The following is a 21,784-nucleotide window of genomic DNA, read 5'->3' on the forward strand; positions in this document are numbered from 1 at the left end:
CCACTACAGACCAGGCTGGCTGAGTTCTATAGGACATAGCTGGTCTGGATCTGCAGCAGTTGGTGACGGAACCAACAACAGGGAAAATCATACTTGACCTCATCCTCACCAACCTGCCTGTGCAGATGCATCTGTCCGTGATTAATATTGGTCAGAGTGACTACTGCACAGGAGACGAATTCCGATCTTCACAGTGAGGATACTCTCCATCGTATTGTGTGGCACTGCCACCGTGCTAAACGGGATAGATTTCAAACAGATCTAGCAACTCAAGACTGGGCATCCAGAGGCACAGTGAGCCATCAGCATCAGCAGAATTGTACTCCACTGTAACCTCATAGCCTGGCATATCCCCCACTCTACCATTGCCAACAAGCCAAGGGATTAAGTCTGGTTCAATGAAGAATGCAGGAGGGCATGCCAGAAGCAGCGTCAGGCAGGTGTCAACCTGGTTAAGCTACATCACAGGACTTCTTGCGTGCCAAACAACATAAGCAGCAAACGATAGACAGAGCTAAGTGATTCCACAACCAATGGATCAGATCTAAGCTCTGCAGTCCTGCCACATCCAGTCGTGAATGGTTTTGGACAATTAAACAACTCGCTGGAGGAGGAGGAGGCACCACAAATATCCCGATCCTCAATGATGGGGGAGCCCAGCCCATCAGTACAAAAGGTAAGGCTCAAGTATTTGTAACAATCTTCGGCCAGGAGTGCCAAGTGGATGATCCATTTCAGCCTTCTCCTTGGACCCCAGCACCACAGATGCCAGACTGCAGCCAATCTGATTTACTCCACGCAATATCAGGAAATGACTGAAGACACTGGATGCTGCAAAGGCTTTGGGCCCTGATAATATTCCAGCAATAGTACTGAAGACTTGTGCTCCAGACCTAGCCGTGTCCCTAGCCAAGCAATTCCAGTGCGGCTATAACATGGGCATCTACCTGGCAATGTGGAAAATTGCCCAGGTTTCTCCTGTCCAAACAAAGCAGGACAAATCCAACCCAGCAAATTACCGCCCCATCAGTCTACTCTCGATCATCAGTAAAGTGATGGAAGGTATCATCAATAGTGTTATCAAGTGGCATTTGCTTAGCAATAACCTGCTCACTGACACTCCGTTTGGGTTCCACCATGCTCACTCAGTTCCTGACCTCATTACATTTCAAACATGCCCAAAAGAGCTGAACTCCAGAAGTGAGGTGAAAGTGAATGCCCTTGACATCAAGGCAGCATTTGACTGAGTGTGGCATCAAGGAACCCTAGCAAAACCGGAGTTGATGGGAAAAAACTCTGCTGGCTGGACTCATACTTTTTTTTATTCGTTCCTGGGATGTGGTTGTTGCTAGCCAGGCCAGCATTTATTGCCCATCCCTTGCTCAGAGGGCATTTTAAGAGTCAATCACATTGCTGTGGGTCTGGAGTTACCTGTAGGCCAGACCATGCAAGGACAGCAGATTTCCTTCCCTAAAGGGCTTTGGTGAGGGCATTCGTACTCTGAGGAAAAGTCATATGGACTCAAATCATTAACTGTGTTTCGTTCTACACAGACGCTGCCAGACCTGCTAAGTTTTTTCCAGCATTTTATGTTTTTATCCCGGTCCACCATTTTTAAGGCACAGGTCAGGAGTGTGATGGAATTCTCGCCACTTGCATGGATAAGTGCAGCTCCAAAAACTCTCAAGAAGCTTGACACCATCCAGCCCGCTTGATTAGTACCCCATCCACAAATATTCACTCCCTCCACCACTGAGGCTCAGTGGCAGCAGTGTGTACCATCTACAAGATGCACTGCAGGAACTCACCTTGGCTCCTCAGACAGCACCTTCCAAACCCATGAACGCTATCATCTAGAAGGACAAGGGCAGCAGACACATGGGAACACCACCACCTGGAAGTTCCCCTCCAAGCCACTAACAATCCTGATTTGGGAATATATTGCTGTTCCTTCACTGTCACTGGTTCAAAATCCTGGAACTCCCTCCCTAACAGCACTGTGGGTGTACCTACACCATATGGACTACAGCAGTTCAAGAAGGCAGCTCATCACCACCACCTCAAGGGCAATTAGGGATGGGCAATAAATGCTGGCCTAGCTAGCAACACCCACATGCCCATGAATTAGTTTTAAAAATTCATTCAAAGCTCAAACATTTGTAGAGTTACACTTGGCAATCATGACTTACAAATATACACCTGTGCAATAGCATTTTATTAGGAACTGAAGCCCTACCATTTTGTGGAAAATTTAGCCAAGCTGGTGTATTAGTGTATTTCACACTCTTCTTTTAGTTCATTATGTAACAATGAATGATGTCTCACCACTGTTAGTACTCCAGCAAACCACATTGTTTCTCATTTCTACTTCTATCTTGTATCTACATAACATAATAAGTATGCTGGTAATACACAGTGAAAAAATGAGCTGCTCCCATTATGTGAAGCTGTTCCATTGAGGTAACCACACCAGAATAAGTGTCAAAGTGTAGTAAATTACAGCACAATTTATATAGTCCACAACTTCTACCTTAGTAATTTTTCTAAGCCTATATCATTTTTTCTTTTGCTCTTGTGTTTACAATTTGTTAAATAATTCTCCAGTTAATGCTGCATTATACAAAACTGCATTACAAATTAAACTCCCTTCATAATTAGGAAGGAACTGACGACATCTAACCCCAGAAGAATCAGAGGATAACATTTTAAAATGGCTTTTTACTGCTTGCCATACTGGAATTATAAAAATGTAACATTTTTCATGACCCATATAGTTTTTAACATTTGCATGAATTTTGAATATTAAAATATCTTAGATGATCACAAGCCTACCAATTTTTTGAATGTTGCCAATGTAGGTGTCCTTTATGCTATCTGCTGAAAAACATATTCTAGATGTAAGCTACTAGAAAATTGATTGAAGGTTAGGAGTTTGGCTGTGTGATTGGCAGGAACCCAGGGAAGTGAGTGTACTAAGGTTAACCCCAGAAAGTATTTATCATATTACGAAATTTCTGACATGTAGGACACAGGTAATTTCAAAGATCATTTTAGGTCCTATTGATGTCTCATTGAAGTCTGACACTTGTGCATTTTTGGCAGCTGGAGCTATACATGTTCATCTTAAAGCATTAATTTATTCCTATTGTATATGCTTTTTTGTGTTTTATACCATATGTGATTGACTAGTTTAACAAATGAGAATGATCCACCATTATAGCCATTGAAAAGCTTGCATAGTTTTGTTATATTTGTTAGTTGCTATAGTAACACATTTATGATACTTCGTTTAATAAAACAAGTTGTAAAGTTGCTAATTAATTTAATCTCAGATTAGAAACCCCGTATGCGTGCAAAGGTTATATCAATTCAGTTGTAAATAAGACCATGTCATTTAAGATGGAAAATATTATTAGCATTAACTACAAAATCTAACAGTATTGTTGTGATTTTACCTAAGATGTTAAATGCTGGTATTATTATGGTAGGTACGGTTTTACTGCTCTAATAGTAACAATGGTGCCAGTAGGATCATGGTATTTATTGTAATGATGTGAGTGACTAGATATTTTGTCATTTTTTTTAATGTTATTGTCTGAGATGTCCCCACTCAGTCTGTCCATCTATACGCTCCTTGCATCCCCAGTGTGTTGAAATCTAAATTTACTTCCCTGTAATGAAACTAACATTTTTTAATAATATTTTTCTGGTTTATTGTGAAGTAGGTTTATGGGGGTAAGTAGAGTTGGATCTTTGTGTGATTTAATTACATTTTGTAGTCAAGCAGACTGCAAGCTTCAAATCATCAAAAGAAGCTAGATGCTTGACATGCTAATGAGTAATCATGGATACTGGCTTAGCATGTAAGGTATGAAGGTAATTTGCATTTTTAGATAAATGAAGGGATATTTGGATTTCAAAGGGATCTTAGTCTGTTTACAACTAGCCAGATAAGCAAGGTTAAGGGATGTGTTTATTTTTCCCAAAGGTTACTGGCAATATTGGTACCATGAAAGTTTTTGTTATGAGGAAGATACAGTTTCAAAGACATATGGAACAATAGAATTTACATGTTATAAAGACAGAAACATATATAAAGGGGAATGAAAGGTTATCTGATAGAAGGACATTTTAGATCTAACAGGAATGTGGGAAGTCACCTTAATGAAGCCTGCAGCATTTGTGCATAAACTGAAGCTGGAGAAAAACCATTTGGAATTCCACTATCCAGGGTATTGTGTTAACCTGCTGAGTTTGTTTTGAATCTAAAATCTATTCCGGACCATTGCCTTAAGGGAGTGTAACTAGGAGTCAGGTTAATTAGGAATTTTAGGAGTTATTAAAGTAGTAATTGTAGTCTTATGTACGTGCTTGATATCTTTTATTTTGTTAATAAATATTTCAATTTAATTTTTAAAAATCTCTCGATGTCAGTGGACTTCAGTGCACGCATTTCGTAATTACTTAAATTGCAAAATCGTTGTGATAGCGTGACCAAGTTTCCCTTGTGGATTTGGTCCGCCTGGCACACATCATCTGCCACTTCATAACATTTCCACCCTTAACGTATTCTTTCTGAGGACTTGAAGCTTGTGGAATACCTTATTTAGCTCAGTCATTGGTTCCTCCGACAGTCTATGGGCTTTTAGTACCCAACCTAACCACTTCATTGCCTCTTTCCTTCCGACTTTTCAAATCTTCTTTGGGGGAGAAGATTTTGTCTGTTTCGCTACATACAGTGTTCCAGTGAAATCTTCCTGGTGTACCACATGATGGGATAAACAAAAGATTAAACCTTTTAATTTTGTCTTAAAAATATTAATTAGCTATAAAGGTTCTGTTGACTTACACGTAACATCACATGAACTAAGAGTTTAGAGAGCTCATGAAACACTTGCTGCACACTCTGAATATAATGTAGCAGTTTATGAAACAGCATATTCTTCAAAATTCTTAAAGTTAATGCTATTTTTCAGAATCCGGATGGCACATACACTGGATTCATCAAAGTTCATCTCAAACTACGTCGCCCTGTCACTGTCCCAGCAGGCATCCGCCCACAGTCAATCTACGATGTGCTGAAGGAAGTGAATCCAGCAGAAATCACCAACAAAAGAACATCATTTTACCTACCACAGGATGCAATTAAACAGCTTCACATCAGTAGTGTAACCACTGTTAATGAAGTGATCACAGGCCTGCTAAAAAAGTTCATGGTGATTGATAATCCTCAAAAATTTGCTCTCTTCTACCAGACAAAAAAAGGCAATGATGGTAATCTATGCTTCTTGATTTATTTTACATACTTTAAATTCTGTGCACTTTTGTGTAGGTGTGCGGGGGAAAGGGAGAATGTAGCTGAGAATTTCTCAACCTTATAAAAACGTGGCAGCTGCTCAATACTAAAGAAATATGGATCAAAGCATAACAGCCAAAAAAGTAGCCCTTATGTATGGAATCTTCTGGGTGCCACCAGCAGTGGGAAGCTAGCTGGGTAGGGGAACTTAAATTTGGTGTGAAGCCAAGAATTAGTTTCCGGATGGCAAGATGAACTTTTGAAATAATGTTCTCAGGACTTTGAAGCAAGACATGTTAGAATGGTAAGCATGTCACACATGTCTTAGTCTGTTCTAGTGCAGTAGAAGGCTACTCTGGGTAGTGAGTGTTGTAGAGAGATGTGTCTAAAGGATGTGGTCCATGAGTTCTTGAATTTGGTCCTAGGAGTTGAGGGAGGGTACTGGAACTCAAGAGCATACTGTCACAGTCAGAGGTGGGAGTTGGATCAGGTAGGGTGGAAGTGCTCATGATGGGGTAGAATAATGGATGGTCTCATAGGGTGAGTGGGAGGTCATGAAAAGCCAGGGTACAGCTGGCCTCGAATGGGAGGGTTCAGGGTCAGGATGGTGATGGGCACATCTACAGTGACGGGAACAGTGGGGAAAGCAGCAATGTCAACCTAAATGATAATTGGATACAGGGTACTGGGGGGAGGCTGAATGGTTACCGGAGGGAGAGGAATGACAAGGTGATGATTCTGGAGGAGAGGGGGAACTTGTTGGGTAACAGGGGGAGGGTCGAAGCACCATGTTGAAGCTCTCTAGATTCCACACATAACAGCTACTTTTGTGCAGCTTGAAAATCTCTCAAGCACTCGATGGGAAGTTTCTTGGAACAGATGGGAGGAGTTAATGCCTCGTCTTTTGGGCCGAGTGAAGTGGAACCGCATTAATTATTAGTTCTGCTCTCAAGGTTCCCATGCCCAATAAACCAGCATTGCTCCATGACAAATGAGTCGCATTCCATCAAGAACCTATCACTGTCTGGAACTGCTATTCATTCTGTGCAATTTGGAAGCTGATGCTGTCAGAGGCATGCTTGAAAAGAGGGACGGAGGTGGACAGCAGCAAACTCCTGACTCTAAACTTCCAGCCTCCCTGGTAAATGTTCACGGCCTGCTATAGATCGTCCTATGCTAACAAAGCAATGGTCCCTCTCCAGAGTCTCGAGGGTAATGGAGGCAAGCTGAATAGTATCTTGAGAAAGGGTTTTTGCCGATGACTATCATCACCCTGGTCAAAAAGCAATGCCTCCATGTGTAGTCATGTATGAATAAGAGGAACACTCATCTCTGGTCCCCCAGTTTGTCCTTCCCCTAAAAGGGTGGGGTGGGGATGCCAAGCACAGGGCTTAGCGCTTGCTTGGTGGCTCAAAAATGGAGGCTAATCTACAAAGAATAGGCTCACTAGATATCCTAGCTGATGCAGGCCCCAGGCAACCCAGCCTTTCTACTGGCTCCAATACAAATGAGGAGGAGGCAGCAACACAGGTTGGTACAGGGCCAGGAGGAGCCATGACATGAGCAGCAAGAGGTAGCGGGTCCTTGAAGATCAGGGTGCTGATGATCAGGGGTCAGTGTGATGGGGAGTATTGGCCCGACCATGGGTATATCGCAGGCGGAGCACCTAACTACAGATGAGCAAAAGGCAATGTCAGAGGTGCCTTAGGATGTCCCAGGATGTGGTTACTCACATGTGCCAGTTTTTCCCACAAGGATTTGCATCTGTAAAGACTTGGAGGCAATCCAATGCCTGTGGCATTAAAAATCACTACCACACTAAACATCTTTGCCAGTGGCTCCTTTGTTCAATTCTGCCTGGATCCTGAAAGCCAGGCTGCAAGAGTGCTGGGCTTTGTAACAATCGCAGGTTTCTGCAAGTGCAAGAGGCTATTGACTGCACACAGGTGGCCTTGAGAGCTCCCTGGCATCAGCCAGTCACATTCACCAATTGGAAGGATTTCCACTTTTTGAACATGCAGCTGATATGCGATCACAGAAGGCATATCATGCATGATTGTGTTCGGTTCCCTGGAAGCTCTCTCAATGCCTATGTTCAGTACTACTCCCAGGTGCCACAAGTATTTGTAGGGCCATTGCAATTGCAGGGCTGGCTCCTTGGGGACAAGGGATACCCCCAGAAGACCTTGCTGATGATGCCAGTTTGCTGTCCACAGAGTGATGCTGAGGGGAGCTACTAGGCCACGCATGCCTCCACAAGGTCTACAAGTAAATAGACGATAGGCCTCCCAAAGATGAGGTTCAGATGTTTGGACTGCTCAGGCGGGGCACTGCAGTAATTCCCGGAGCATGTCCCGGATCATCGTTGTCTGCTGCGCGCTGAACAACCTCAAAGGTGGGGAGGATGTCTTGGCTGAGGAGACATGGAGGACTGCGGTGTCTTCTCTGATGATGAGGACATTGAAGGGAATGGTGATGGCGAGGATCAGGGTGTCACAGAGATACATTTCAAGGGAACAATGTGGCAGAGAACCCCATGACAACCTGATAGCTAACGGATTCCATGGAGAGCAAAATGCTGAGACATTTCCTTCACTTTGGTTTTCTATCCTCTGCTTGTTGGCAGGCCGCAGCTCCTTTTTGTTCATAGACATTATGCTCTAATGTACCTTGGTTTATGATAGCTGAATTAAATTGCACTACTTAAAAACCGCCCTGCTGGTGTTTTGATCCTTTAGCATGCACCAACTATGCTGACATACACGGCCCTTGTGCTAAACATGTGTATTAGAACCTGCCAAGTACTCCATTTTCCTGCAACCACAGGTACCTGTAAATAGAAAAGGTATTTTTCCCATACCCTCACAAAAGCCTGTATGCATGGCAACTTGGAAGCAATATCAAATCTAACCTCAGCAGGGCTGCACTCCAGTCACACACACACCTGTTCCCAAGGGGAGGGCAGACCTTGCATAACGTTCTTTCAGTTGGAACCAGAGATATAGGTGCACAGGGAGGAGTAGCATGAGAAGACCATTTGGGACCTCGAGATTGCTGCTCCGTGCAAATTGATTGGGGAAGATGATGTCCATTCCGCCGCCAACACCCCCCCCCCCCCCTGCCCTGCCACTGTTTGCCACTCATCCACAGTAAACCCATATACCTTGACATCTTTGTCATGTCAAAGCTTCGAGGTTACTTTGGAGTCCACTCACAGAGTGCCTTCTTGCACTATGGGTTGTTGCTTAGCAGCCACTCCAGACCCTCCTATTGCAGAGACTCCTACAAGTCTCAGTCATAGATAGTATTAGCCTGACACTGTGGTCCATCATTGTGGAGACACTGCAGAGCCCTGTTAGAGCTGCTGATCCTTCATGTGGATAGCCTCTCGGCCTTCACTAGGTCCAGAACACAGGCCCATTCTACTCTCTCTCATCGTAAAGACTAATATCATACTCCTTCAATGAGGTCTGTTGCACAATAGTTGCAAACCCTTTGTGTGTCTACTGCAAGCCAAACAATTCTCAGCGTGAGGTCTTACATCTCCTTAATCCTACACTCAATCCCTCTGACAGTCAAGGCTAACTTGCCTATTGCTTCCTTACCTGCAGCTTTCACCTACATTAGCTCAAAATGACAAATCACCAAGGATGGCCAGGAACAATTGGATGTGCCCAACATGCTTTCTAGAGAAGCCTCTGGTTTGCTATTGTTAAGAAGACTGTGTAGAGCTTCACTATTTCAACCCTGAAGGTGCATCTACAGTGTTCCTTGTCAATCATAGCGTGTTTAACTCTCCTTGAGCACTCCTTGCATCTCCCCACATCTCACATCAAGGCTGTAGCAGCAGGAGATGCAAAGACTTCGCTGAACATATTTTCAGAGCTCAGAACCTGGTAAGCTGCAGTTTGCATGATGATGTGTGCCCAGGCTGCGCACAATCAAATGATAGCCAGTGCTTAATCACATGTGGGATTATTGAGCAATTACCATATTGCTAATGTTCAGGAAGTGAATCTGTAAGAGTTCATTATTGGGCTCTGATGGGGGTCAAATTCCACACCCTTAAATGCCTGTGACAGTTGAAGCAATTAGCAACAAAATGGAATGCAGGACACTCCAAAACGGTGTCAGTGAACATGTCAAAAATAACTTATTTATCTTTCTTTTCCTCTAGCTGTGTTGAGGTGCAGCCCCGACATTCACATCCAAGTTGAAGGCAGCCTGCTGACTGCTATGTCCTGTTGACTGTGATGATTTTGGCGGGCATCATCTGGTGGCCCAAAGCCTAGCAGGTTCTGGTCTGCCTAAGGGTCTCCTGCTCAGGTGCACCCTCCTTGGTCTGATCTACTGAATGTGGTCACTGACAGAGAAGAGATGGAATGGCAGGGCACCCTAGGATTATCTTGGGATGAAGCACCCCCACCCGGCCCCAAAGGGTGTCTGCTGGCGTTCCCCCTCCCTGTGGACACTCGATGACACCTCCCTGACTGAGGAGAAGGGTCACCTAGAGGAAGGTTAAGGTTGCCCTCGTACCTAGCCACTGCTGGAATGTACTCATGGCTAGTGTGACGGAGTGGAAGTCCATGCGCGTATCCAGCAGCCACTGTGTGTTCTGCTAGAACTAGGTCTCCAAGGTGGTCGCCACCTTTTCCATGGAGGCAGCCAAGGGCTCACATGCCAGACCCACGACAGCAGACAGAATGTGGATGGAATCCTCCAGGCTTTGGTCCAGTTCGCACATTATCTCTGGCATCTCTGCCCGATGTTCCCCTGTCTGTATCTGCATCTCCACAGTTCTCTTATGGGTGAGCCCAGAGAATTGCCATCTGCATGGGGCTGAGGAAGTTTCTGATGTCCAGCAGTTCCCCGCGTGTCAGAGACCCCGGCTATCACTACTTGCACCAGCTGTGGGCCTGCATCTGTGATCCCAAGCCTATTATAGAATGTGCACCCACCAAGATGAATGTCTCTGCATTGCTGGAGAGTGCAGATGAATGCCGTGATGGTGCACCTTCTGAGGCATCATCCTCAGAGGTGGGGTTGGGGCTGGTCCTGTGGCTGATCTCCCTTGTGGGCCTCCCCTTTTTCTTGCTGATACCTGGAATAAAGAAAAGAAAGATTTAGTGGATGCCTAAGCAGGCTCCCTTATTAAAGCAATGTCTTACTCAGTCGGTGACTCTTGACAACTGGAGGCATCCTCACTGGCTTCCTGGGGGTGTCCTATCTTGCCTACAGCGCAGGCACGATCCTGCTTTTCCCTGGCTAGCTCGGCGGCCTCCTCAAAAGAAGTGAGGATTCTGATATCTGGCAGGTTGCCTCCAGTCTTGACTTGCTCCCTCCTGTTGTCCTGCAGAAAGACAGAAGTATTGATTGTCATCCAATGGGTGCATGCCTGTGCCAGCTCCTGAGCCCTCTCCAGTAAGTGATTAACAAGCAGAATGTCCTGCAACTGACAACATTGAGAGCATGAAGTGGTTGCCACATATTCAGTGTATATGTCCCATTTGTTGCGGAGTCCTGCAACCCAAACTCCTGTTTGGTATTCCTATGCACTCGCACATTGCCTCATGTCCTGACGAGTGTCACTTTGGAGATGGTGCCACTTACCTTGGCAGAGCACAGCAGATCATTCATCATTTTTCTGCACTGCTAGGCTGTTCTCCTGTGGGCCCCACAGGTGCTAACCTCTGCTGCCACCTTCACCCAGGCTGCTGTGGTCAGATGAGAGGGCTTCCCGCTCTCATCCCTGTGAAATAGCACTTCCCGCCTTTCCTGGACGGCCTGGAAAAGAAACTGCAGGGAGACTTCACTGAACCATGGGGCCACACATTGTCTGCTCTAGGATGTGATGTGGAGAATCTGGAACCCCTGGCCTACAGTGAGCGAATGGCTGTCTGGATGCCCTTTAAATATGGTGTATTTTGGGTGTAATTTCCCTATTGCACCCAAAGTAGAAACTCTACACCCTGATGATTTATACATACGAACATATGAATCGGGAGCAGGCCACTTGACCCCTCGAGCCTTTACATCTGATGCTTAGACTGCTTTATAAGCAGGCAGCAAGTGCTTTAAGGGTTAGCAATTATCTTAATATCTGTGTCTGATTTTTTGGTGTAACAGAAAGAACTTGATCATTATAATCAGTACACACATTTTTTATTTCCTTTGTTAGTGCACCTGCAGAAACTTAAAGAAAATGAGCATCCTCTTTTAATTCGTCTTATGGCTGGCCCAGATACAAATGTCTCAAATTTTGCATTGAAGGAGAATGAAACTGGGGAAGTTGAGGTATGATTTTTGAATATTGATAAGTTTGCAGAAATAAGTAAAAACACTGTTGTACAGTTTATTATTTAAGCACCAAAGAAGCTATTGATTGTTTCATGTTATTATAAACTTCTGTAGGACTGCGAAGTAATTTTATTGGATTGTCCTTCCAGCATTACAAGCTGGTTTCTGCAGAAGAAATCTGAATGCATAGAAGCATCCTATGCAGGATTACATTAGCAAGCAAACTGTGTTGGAAGTTGCAGTTTGAAAGAGGGTTGTATTTACCTGGACAGGCCACATGACCACTGACTAACAACTGCTTCTTAGAACCCAAATCAACAAAGAACAACATGTGTTACAATCCACATAGTCAAATAATTTTTTAGAGATATGAATTTTCTGGTGACCTATGGAAAGGATCAAACGGCAAGATTTTGTATTTTAAGGCTTTTACTGTACAGCAAAATCAATAGACTATACATAGTAGGCAACTAATACACTAAACTACAGAAGAAGTATTCCCCAATAACTTCTTAACATAACCAAAAACCACATGCCACATTTATATGTTACAGCACATTCTCAACAGATATATAGCCTTGTATTTAAAGTCCAGAATGCCTCCTGGTGACTCAAAAGGTTCTCTTCTCCCTGCCCTGCCAAGATGAATCTTCTCGTAACAAAAGTAAAAATACCTGTAGAAACTCAGCAGGTCAGGCAGCATCTGTGGAGAGGAACGTAGTTAACGTTTCGAGTCCGTATGACTCTTCAACAGAACTAAGGAAAAATTCCTATTATAGGAATTTTTACTTAGTTCTGTTGAAGAGTCATACAGACTTGAAACGTTAACTGTGTTCCTCTCCACAGATGCTACCAGACCTGCTGAGTTTTTCTAGGTATTTTTATTTTTGTTTTGGATTTCTAGCATGCGCAGTTTTTTGAATGAATTCCTCTAGAATGAATCTTCTGGTGTCCTTTTTAAACAAAGTGCCCCTCACTCAATTTTCTGAGCATACTTGAATGGACTTCTAATAGCAAGACACCCACTGATGACTCCTTCGTCTTCAACTCTCTACAATAAGCTTTGTTCCTTCAAACAAGGCTTCTGTACACACCAGCACTCCACTTGGTGATTAACCCAAAAGCCTGGCCCGTCAGCACCTTTGAGTCTTCTTCCTTGAATCTTGGTCTGACTGCCTCTGAGAGTCTGTTTGTCTCCATGTAGCAAGGTCAACTGCTTCCCCCTTTGTGTCCAGGCGTTAAAACTCATACCTGACTTTCAGTAGGCTTGACCTGATCCCCCGTGCCTCCATGGCAACCAGATTGGATGAACCCATAAGATAAAAACAAAAAACTGCGGATGCTGGAAATCCAAAACAAAAACAGAATTACCTGGAAAAACTCAGCAGGTCTGGCAGCATCGTCGGAGAAGAAAAGAGTTGACGTTTCGAGTCCTCATGACCCTTTCACAGAACTGTGCGAATATAAGGAGGGGTGAAATATAAGCTGGTTTAAGGTGCGGGTAGGGGGGGAGAAGTTGGGTGGGGGTGGTGTGGTTGTAGGGACAAGCAAGCGGTGATAGGAGCAGATAATCAAAAGATGTCACAGACAAAAGAACACCGAGGTGTTGAAAGTAGTGATATCACTACCTTCAACACCCTCTGTGTTCTTTTGTCTGCGACATCTTTTGATTATCTGCTCCTATCACTGCTTGCTTGTCCCTACAACCACACCACCACCACCCCACCCCCCACAACTTCTCTCTCTCTCTCTCTCTCTCTTCTCTCCCCCCCCCCCCCCCCCCCCCCCCACACCACCTTAAACCAGCTTATATTTCACTCCTCTCCTTATATTCGCTCAGTTCTGTGGAAGGGTCATGAGGACTCGAAACATCAACTCTTTTCTTCTCCGCCGATGCTGCCAGACCTGCTGAGTTTTTCCAGATAATTCTGTTGTTGGATGAACCCATTGCTGAGCAGAGATCAGTACAGCTTCACACCATCCCCAATTTCAGGGCATTCTGTTTTATCTTAAATTCAAAGACAGTTTAAAATTATCTTAATTATAAAATCCCAGCAGTTGTAACATGTAACAAACATTCATTTCTTTCTTGAGACCATAAAGCTAATAGAGTCACTTTAGGGTCATTCGTTTTTAATTACTGCTAACTAGTTAGTTGCATGGTTAACCACTTTACACCAAATTACATAGAATTTACAGCACAGAAACAGTCCATTTGGCCCAGCCAGTTGACACTGGTAGTTATGTTTTCCATTCACCTTACTTAATGTCACCCTATTGACACTCCTATTCCTTTCTCTCTTATGTGTTTATCTGATCCCCTTAAATGCATCTATACTATTTGTGTCAACCACTCCCATGTGGTAGAAATTTCCACATTCGTACCAGTCTGAGTAAAGAAGTTTCTCCTGAATTCCTTGGTGGATTTTTTATAACAATCTTGCAGTTATGGCTGCTAGTATTGGATTCTCCTACATCATCTGTACACCTACCCTATCAAACACTCTCATAATTTTAAAGACCTCTATCAAATCACCTTTTAGTGGTTTCTTTTCTAGAACAAAGTGCCCCAGCTTGTTCACACACTTTCCTGCTAATTGTACTCTTTCAGTCACAGTATCAGCCTTTTAATTTTTTTTGTACTGGAGAGTGCTTCAATATCCTTTTTCTATGCAAACATATGAATTAGGAGCAGGAATAGGCCACTCGTCCCCTTGAGCCTGCTGTGTCATTCAATAGGATCATGGCTGATCAAATTTTAACCTCAACTCCACTTTCCTGCATACCCCTGATAACCTTTCAACCATTTTTTATAATATGGAGATAAGAACTATACAGTATTCCAAATATGGTCTAACCATATATATGTTTAACATAGCTTCTCTGCATTTTAATGCTATTCCTCTAGAAATGAAGCCTGGCCTTATTAATCTGCATTATTACTTTCAAGAATTTGTGTCTCTGTACCTTATTTAGACTCTCTTATTTCCAAATAGTAGGTGGCTTTCTTTATTCCTCATGTCAAAATGCACCACCTCACTTATTAATGCTGAAAATCATTTGCCATTTACATGCCCATTCTAAAAGGTTTTTTTTTTAAATGTCTGTTGTTATATTTTGTCATGGACATCCTGTTTCAATTTGATGTTGGTGCAAGTTTTGATATTGTACTTCCGATTCCTGAGTCCAAATCATTTTATGTAGATGCTGAACAACAGTGGTCCTAAATCCAATTCCTGTGAAACACCAAATCCCAATTTGTAGATATAATGGCCATTGGAATTACGATAATTTCGCAAACAACCTGGAACATCTTTAGGCTTGTTCATGAGAGCAGACTTTGAATTTGAAATCTAAATTGTTTTAGGCAGAGTTCTTTATTTTAAAATACTTCCACATTCTTTGCTGAATTAAGTGGTCAGAAAAATATAACTTTCTGAGCAAGTAAATTGTTAAATGACATTTGATTACAGCTGCATGTATAGTAAATATAAATAGCAAGCTGGAAATTTTTGAAAGGACCCAAAAAATGTCAGCAGCTGATTTCTGCCCTGTCAGTTATGTTTATCAACAAATGTTTTGCAGTGTATGAGTGTTATATTGTTTGTAGAAAATTGAATATAGACTGTATTGTAACAATGTTGTGCTATATAAATAACATTTTTACTACCTCTATTAATTAAAATAGTGCATGTAGAAATTTGACATGGATTCATTAACCAGTATGCTTAAAATAATGTAAACAGGAATTTGAACTCCCTAGTGAAAACAATTGAGCACAGTTGTGGTTGCCACTCACAATCTAGGCAATGAAGGAATTGGGTGGAGTACCAGAAGGATGGCAGTACCTTGGCAACCATACCCCATGAAAAATCAGCTCCTTCAGCAGAAAAGGGAAGAAACATTAGATAAAATTTCTTGTAAAAAAAAATCTTCATTTGTAGCTGTTTGGGATTGCTAACACTTCCGCACCTCCATCAACAATAATGGATCCCTGTATGTTAATTACATTATCAGAAAATGGAGGTCATTTTAACTTAGTCCGATGGCGAAAACTCAGCAATATCAAATTAGCCAACCATTAAACACAATGCCCAAATTTCCTTTCCATTGATGTCAATGGAAGAAAATTTGGTGGGACATTTAAGTGGCAAATTCAATACCGCCTCTTACACACTTGCCCATGTTAAAATGATCACCAATGGTTGAAAATGTTCTGATTTGTAATTTATATTCAAACTAATATTTTAGAGCAAAATACTAACTTTCTAGGATTTTTTTCATTCCTACAGTGGGATGCTTTTAGTGTGCCAGAATTGCAAAATTTCCTCATTATATTGGAGAAAGAGGAAAAGGAACGGATCCAACAGGTGAAGCAGAAATACATCACATTTCGTCAAAAACTGGAGCAGACCTTGAAGGCAATTGGGAAGCCTGGATAACTGGATTGCAGACAAACCAAAAAATAAACAAAAGACTATCGTTAAATGTTGCTCAGGACATGTGGGCAGGATTATCTCAAGGGACAAGTGCAACAACAAAGCAACAACAAATGTTGCTTTTAAAACTGTAAAGGTGCAGAGCTGGTTCCAGGAGTTTGAAACATTACTGCTGATATGGAGCTACCACCCTGGATTGATCAAAAACAGCTGATTTTCATAATTTAGCCCTTTGAGTACTGAAAACAAAATCATAATTACAACATTTCTAGATCAATTTTAAAGTACTGTGAATTAAAAACCTTGTTTCTTTGCTTCTTAATACTCAGCATAGCAAATTTACAGAAAATGTAGGTATTATAGAAATGGACATGCTGTTCAGAAGCTGCAGAGAGCATTCAGTGCTCAAAGGGTTATGCTGGTTATTCTGCAATTCACCAAATTACTATTTGGGCTTGAGCAGAAGTGTCTATTAAAAGCAGGTAGTTGCTTTGTGCATGTAAGAAAAAAATCTTTAATTTTTGTCTTTTTATTTTTAAAAAAAATCTCTTAACTGTTGCATGTCTGGATGCTGAATGTAATTGCATAGAATGCCATCATGTTAATTGTCTGAGAACATATACAGCTTTCTTAATTGGATACTTTTAAAGAGAACTGTATCAAACATAATTATTTGAAGTGATGATCTATATTATTGAAGCACCTATGTACACACACACTATATATATATATATATATATATATATATACATATATATAGTTTAAAATTCTATTATGAATGGTAGAAATTGTCCTTTTTGAGTACATTCAGTATTTTAATCTATTAATATTGCTGTTTCTAACTGGCTGGAAATGGCTTTGCATATTTTATTCTTGTGGCCTCATGATATCCTTCAAGGGGTAGTATGCCTTTCTGCTTCCTCTACCATAATTTCTGCACTATCTCCTCTTTGAATACATTCTGGATAATGCAGTGACTTAGCACATTGGATGGAATCTTGTGCCCTCTCCCTATAGCAGATTTGGTGGCGGGGGCATTTAAACAGGTGGGAAGTTGGTAGATGGAGAGCCTGCCTTCACCCCGAGTCTATGGTGGGAAAGCCCCTAGACAAGCTTCTCATTCCATCACCAATTGAAGCCCTTAAGTGGGCAATTAATTCCTGCTTAAGGGCCTCATCCCACACTGCTGTATTAACCTAAGAGTAGGTGCTCACCATTGGAAAGCACGGTATGTAAACCTGCGTTGGGTTGCTTGCAGGCTCCCAGTGGGAGTCCCTCGTTCAAAGGTACTCTCAGTGCCTGATCAAGGGACATGGCATTGGCAAGGCAGAGCCTGCTGGGAGCCAACCCCTGCTGGCTGCCGACCCGCACCTAATTTCCACCCCCCACCCCATTACTTATCTCTGGCCTGGGATCCAGCGATGATCCGAGGCCTTAAGTGGGTGTCATAGTGGCAGCAGCCACCGCCTCCTTGGTGGCGCTGCTGCTCAATAGAGTTTTTGGCCTCTGGCCAACAGCTCTTGGAGGGCTGGACTTCTGCCCCCCACCAAGCGTCCTTGCTGATCCCAGGGTAAGGCCCATCTTAGACCTGTCAAGTGCCTGAGTGCAACAGATGCGGCAGGCCTTCCCTAAAAGAAATGGTGGAGGGCTCTTGCCAGCAGCCAAGACCCCCCCTTGCCTCTATAAGATTCCACCCATCATCTTATATCAATTTTAGAACCTGGATTTGAAGTCAGCCCAGACCCCTGGGTTAATCTAGTCCACTCTCTCAGATTTTGTGTGAAGTGAGTTTAGGTATTTGCTTGGGTGTGGTACTAATTCTGCAATCTGTCTCAAAGGCCAAATGGATTACTGGCATAGAAAACGCAATTATCATACAACAGAAGTAAGTGAGATTAAAGTTAAGTAGACTAAAGCACTTTGTGGGGCAGAGTGGAGGCATATAATTCTAATCTGGGAGTTTTGCTGCCTAAGTATTTCAACAGCAACACTTTACTATGTTAAAGGCACTATATAAATGCAAAATCTCCCAAGGCACTTGACAGAAGCATAAGTCAAAATAGAGACTGAGCCAAAAAGGGAAAGATTGGGAGGGGTGACCTAAAGCTTGGTTTTAAGGAGGAGAGACAGAAAGGTTTAGGGAGGAAATTTTCAGTGCCTGTGGCCTGGACAGCTAAAATCTGAAACCCCAATGGTAAGGAGATGGGTAAGAGAGGGAGGCCTGAGTTGTTTTATGACTGGAGATCAGTAGCACAGAATAGGGTAAACCCATGAGATTGAACACCAGGATAAGAATAATATATTTGAGAATTTTCAGTGAGTTTGATATATGCCCTATCATTACAATTGGATAACTTGATTCAGAATTCATTGATGAGGTTAGATAACCAAAACATTTAGTTCCTCACATCTGCCCCATGCATGGCTCTGATCACACAATAAAAATTGAAACTTGATACCTTTGGGGATCTTTGCTTAGGTGCTTCTTACGAAACTTCATCACACCTAAGTGACTTAAAGTATTTTTTTTCTTTTTGCATACTACTTGGTATGATGTGTTTTCAGAATTTGCTAAAAGTATTCATAAAATTGAGTTGTTATTTCAGTGTTATGCACTATGACACTTCATTTTATAGCTGTGCTTTCAAGGATGAAATTCACCTTGCGTGGCAGTGCAAAACAGGTGATAGAAGCCCATTTCGCACTCCATCTGATTTTTTTATTGTTCTCAATAGAAAATTGGGTGGAGTGTAAAATGAGTTGCCAACGTGCTATCACCCATTTTACAATCCTGCCCAAGAATTTCATCCCCCAAATAAACATTTAGCAGAGCAGAAAAGAGTCCTATTTACTCTATTCACGTTACTTTGACATAGTGATAGGTCAAAGACAGATATAGTGCCATGAATAGAAGACTACTGACTTCAAATCATTGCACTGAAGTACATCCTGAAGCCAAGCAGAATTCCCCAATTAATTTGCTGAGCCAATTTAGCAAAAAACCTTTTGCACCACTTTGTTTGCTTTAAGTTATCCCTATTGCTTTAATTTTTAAAGGAGAGAGTGCTAATATGAGTGGAAAATTTATGCAATACTCTTCCTGGAGCTGTGACTCATTTTACATTTGAAAGTGCATAATCTTGCGTCAGAATTTTGAGTTTGCGATTTTAAGAAAGTCCCACATTTACTTTTAGTGAGAAAAAGATTATTATCCTGGTCAGAATAAAATTTTCTTCCCAACATTTTTTCAAAAATGCCAATATCATTCTCAGAAAGGTAAATGCAGATGAAACTGAATTTCTGGTGCCTTTGAATGGTGGTTTCATTAATGAGAGAGTTTCCCATTTTGGTGGCCTACATAAAGATTTTCCACTAAGATTGTGCTTTTTGAAACTACCCAAAAATCTTTTTGGCAGGCTCATATTGTAAATAGGGGTTTCTGAACATTTATTTTTAACATCTTCCTGTATAGTTTCTTCCACAACCCATTTTGCAGTTTAAATATCTAATTTATTTCCTCTTTGTAAAAACTTGCTGTATAAAAGGAGTAAGAAGATCCAGTCTGCAGGCCAATAGTTGAAAACTAATGACCAAACATTCAAAAATAATTTGGTTGTATGATGGATGCAAAAGACTCCAGGGGCAGGATTTTCTAAGCGGGGGGCAGGGCCCACTCGCCGACGCATAAAATGACGTGCAGTGACATCACGCGGAACTCCTGACGTCACCACGCCCCATTTAAATTTTCCAGTAGGTGGAGGCGCAGCAAAATCGTCTGTGCACCCGCCAACCTGCCAATGGCCAATTGAGGCCATTGACAGAGTCATTAGAGTAACTAATGGACCTGCCCGTCCAACCTTAAGGTTAGCGGGCAGGCCAGGAACCCTGGTGGGAATTAGACAAAGCATGAAACTGCATCCATGGGTGGGATGAGGTTTCATGTAGGGTTTAAAAATTTAATTAAAGTTTTTTTAAATTATGAACATGTCCCAACTCATGTGACAGTGTCACATGAGGGGACATGTCAGGGAATTTTTTTTCCTATTAATATTTTTGACAGTAGAGGCAATCTCCCTGAGGCAGCACTTAGCCTCAGGGAGATGAGTGTGCTCTTTTGTGCGCATGCGTGAAGGAGCGCACTCTCAGGTTTAGGGATTCCTCCCCCCCACCCCCCACCCGCACAGGGAGTGCATAGCGCTTCTGTGCAGACGTCACGCTGGGCGGGCCTTAATTGGCCTGCCCACGTAAAATGGTGCCACACCCCCAATCGGAGGCGTCGATTGGAGGTGCGCCTGTGCGTGCCCGCACTTCAACTTCACCCCCTATAGGGTGGGGAAATCCTGCCCCAGATTACTATTTGAAGCTTAACAGGGAGTTCTCCCACTATTCTGGCCAATGTTTATCTCCCAATCAACACCACCAAAATAGATTAACCGGTCATCTTACTGCTCTGGGGATCTTGCTTTGCACTAATTAGCTATTGCAAATGCTTACAAAACAATAGTTACTACCCTTCAAAAATAATTAATTAGGTGTAAAGCATTTTGAGATATCTTGAGGACATAAAGCATACACATGAATTTAACTGATTCAGAAATAAAGAAACGTTCAAGGAATAATTAGATATTGTAGAGAGGTTGTTAATAGACTACTGTTATAGATGCTGAGTCAGTATGCCTGCATATTTATGAAAAGGACAAATGTCCTTTGACAGGCAGTAATTATGACATTGGAATACTTCTGCAGTAAAGCCTCAAGATGAAGGGCAGTAATGTTCAGTATTTAGTGAAATATCCTATCTAACTGCAGACAGTGTCTACTTTACTTGACAGTTCCACATTAGTACAGTTAGTATATATTAAAAATGACAGCAACAAACCATTAGCCTTAAGTGGCAGAGGAGAAACAGATGTGTATATTGTGCTTTTTAATTTATTTTATTTTATAAACTTACCTTCCAAAACAGAACAAATCTCTTAATGTGTAATCCTGCAGAATATTGCACCAGACCATTATTACTGATGATGAAATATCTGGTTTATCAATGAACAGAAACATTTCTGATACTCTCTAGTTTAAGACCCATGAATGAAATTGGCAGAAATTGCATGTTATAAACCCAAAATTTGATTAGTAGATCTTTAATTACAGAGAAAAATTTACATTTCATTTAAAAAAAAAACTTCAGGATGCATTCTTACTGGGGTCTTGATCATATGTTGTGGGATTCAAGGGACTTGCCCTAGAGTTTTGCAATAAATAATATAACTCTTCTGATGAAACTGTTTAATTAAACAATCATATTTTCTTTCTTAATTTGGTTCTCTGACATAAAACACAGGATGGTACTAGTTAAATAAGGAACCAAATTAGCACAAAACCTGTCCATTGAATTTTCTACAATCTGATTGAATCAAATTGGGATTTAATTTATCTGATGGCGTTGGGTAGGATTTGATTTGAAATATTTTTGTATGCAATGAAGTAAACCAAAACAGTATTGTTTCAAAGAGTTTGGACCTGATTCTATATTATTACTTGGCAAGTAAAATCTTTTCTGTGAATGAATCTTGTCTCCATTGCTGAAGACTTGCAGTTGAACAAGTATGGAAGAGTTACACTCATATAATTTGGCATCCGTGGGCATTATTTGCGTCACATCATTTTTTTGTTACTACTTTATATATTATGCAGACTATAATTTTGATTCCATGAACTATCACCTAAACCAAGAAGATCTTTTTCCACATTA

The 21,784-nt window shown here is 41.9% G+C and overlaps 1 protein-coding gene across 2 annotated transcripts in view; it reads left to right on the top strand.

The window, feature by feature from the left end:
• The window catches only part of rassf5 (Ras association domain family member 5), an 82,726-nt gene extending 62,668 nt beyond the window's left edge, over nucleotides 1-20,058 (top strand). Inside the window, exons 3-5 of one of the 2 annotated variants that reach the window (XM_041196266.1) lie at nucleotides 4,977-5,274; nucleotides 11,475-11,590; nucleotides 15,886-20,058. In XM_041196266.1, coding sequence (XP_041052200.1) covers nucleotides 4,977-5,274; nucleotides 11,475-11,590; nucleotides 15,886-16,035 — 564 coding nt within the window. In that variant the 3' untranslated portion in view covers nucleotides 16,036-20,058. Of the gene's footprint in view, nucleotides 1-4,976; nucleotides 5,275-11,474; nucleotides 11,591-15,339; nucleotides 15,466-15,885 lie in introns of those variants that run through there. The other variant, XM_041196267.1, reaches the window with a different exon arrangement.
• Nucleotides 20,059-21,784: the final 1,726 nt, after the last annotated feature.

This window comes from Carcharodon carcharias, chromosome 9 (assembly GCF_017639515.1).
Source record: "Carcharodon carcharias isolate sCarCar2 chromosome 9, sCarCar2.pri, whole genome shotgun sequence".
Classification (NCBI taxonomy): domain Eukaryota; kingdom Metazoa; phylum Chordata; class Chondrichthyes; order Lamniformes; family Lamnidae; genus Carcharodon; species Carcharodon carcharias.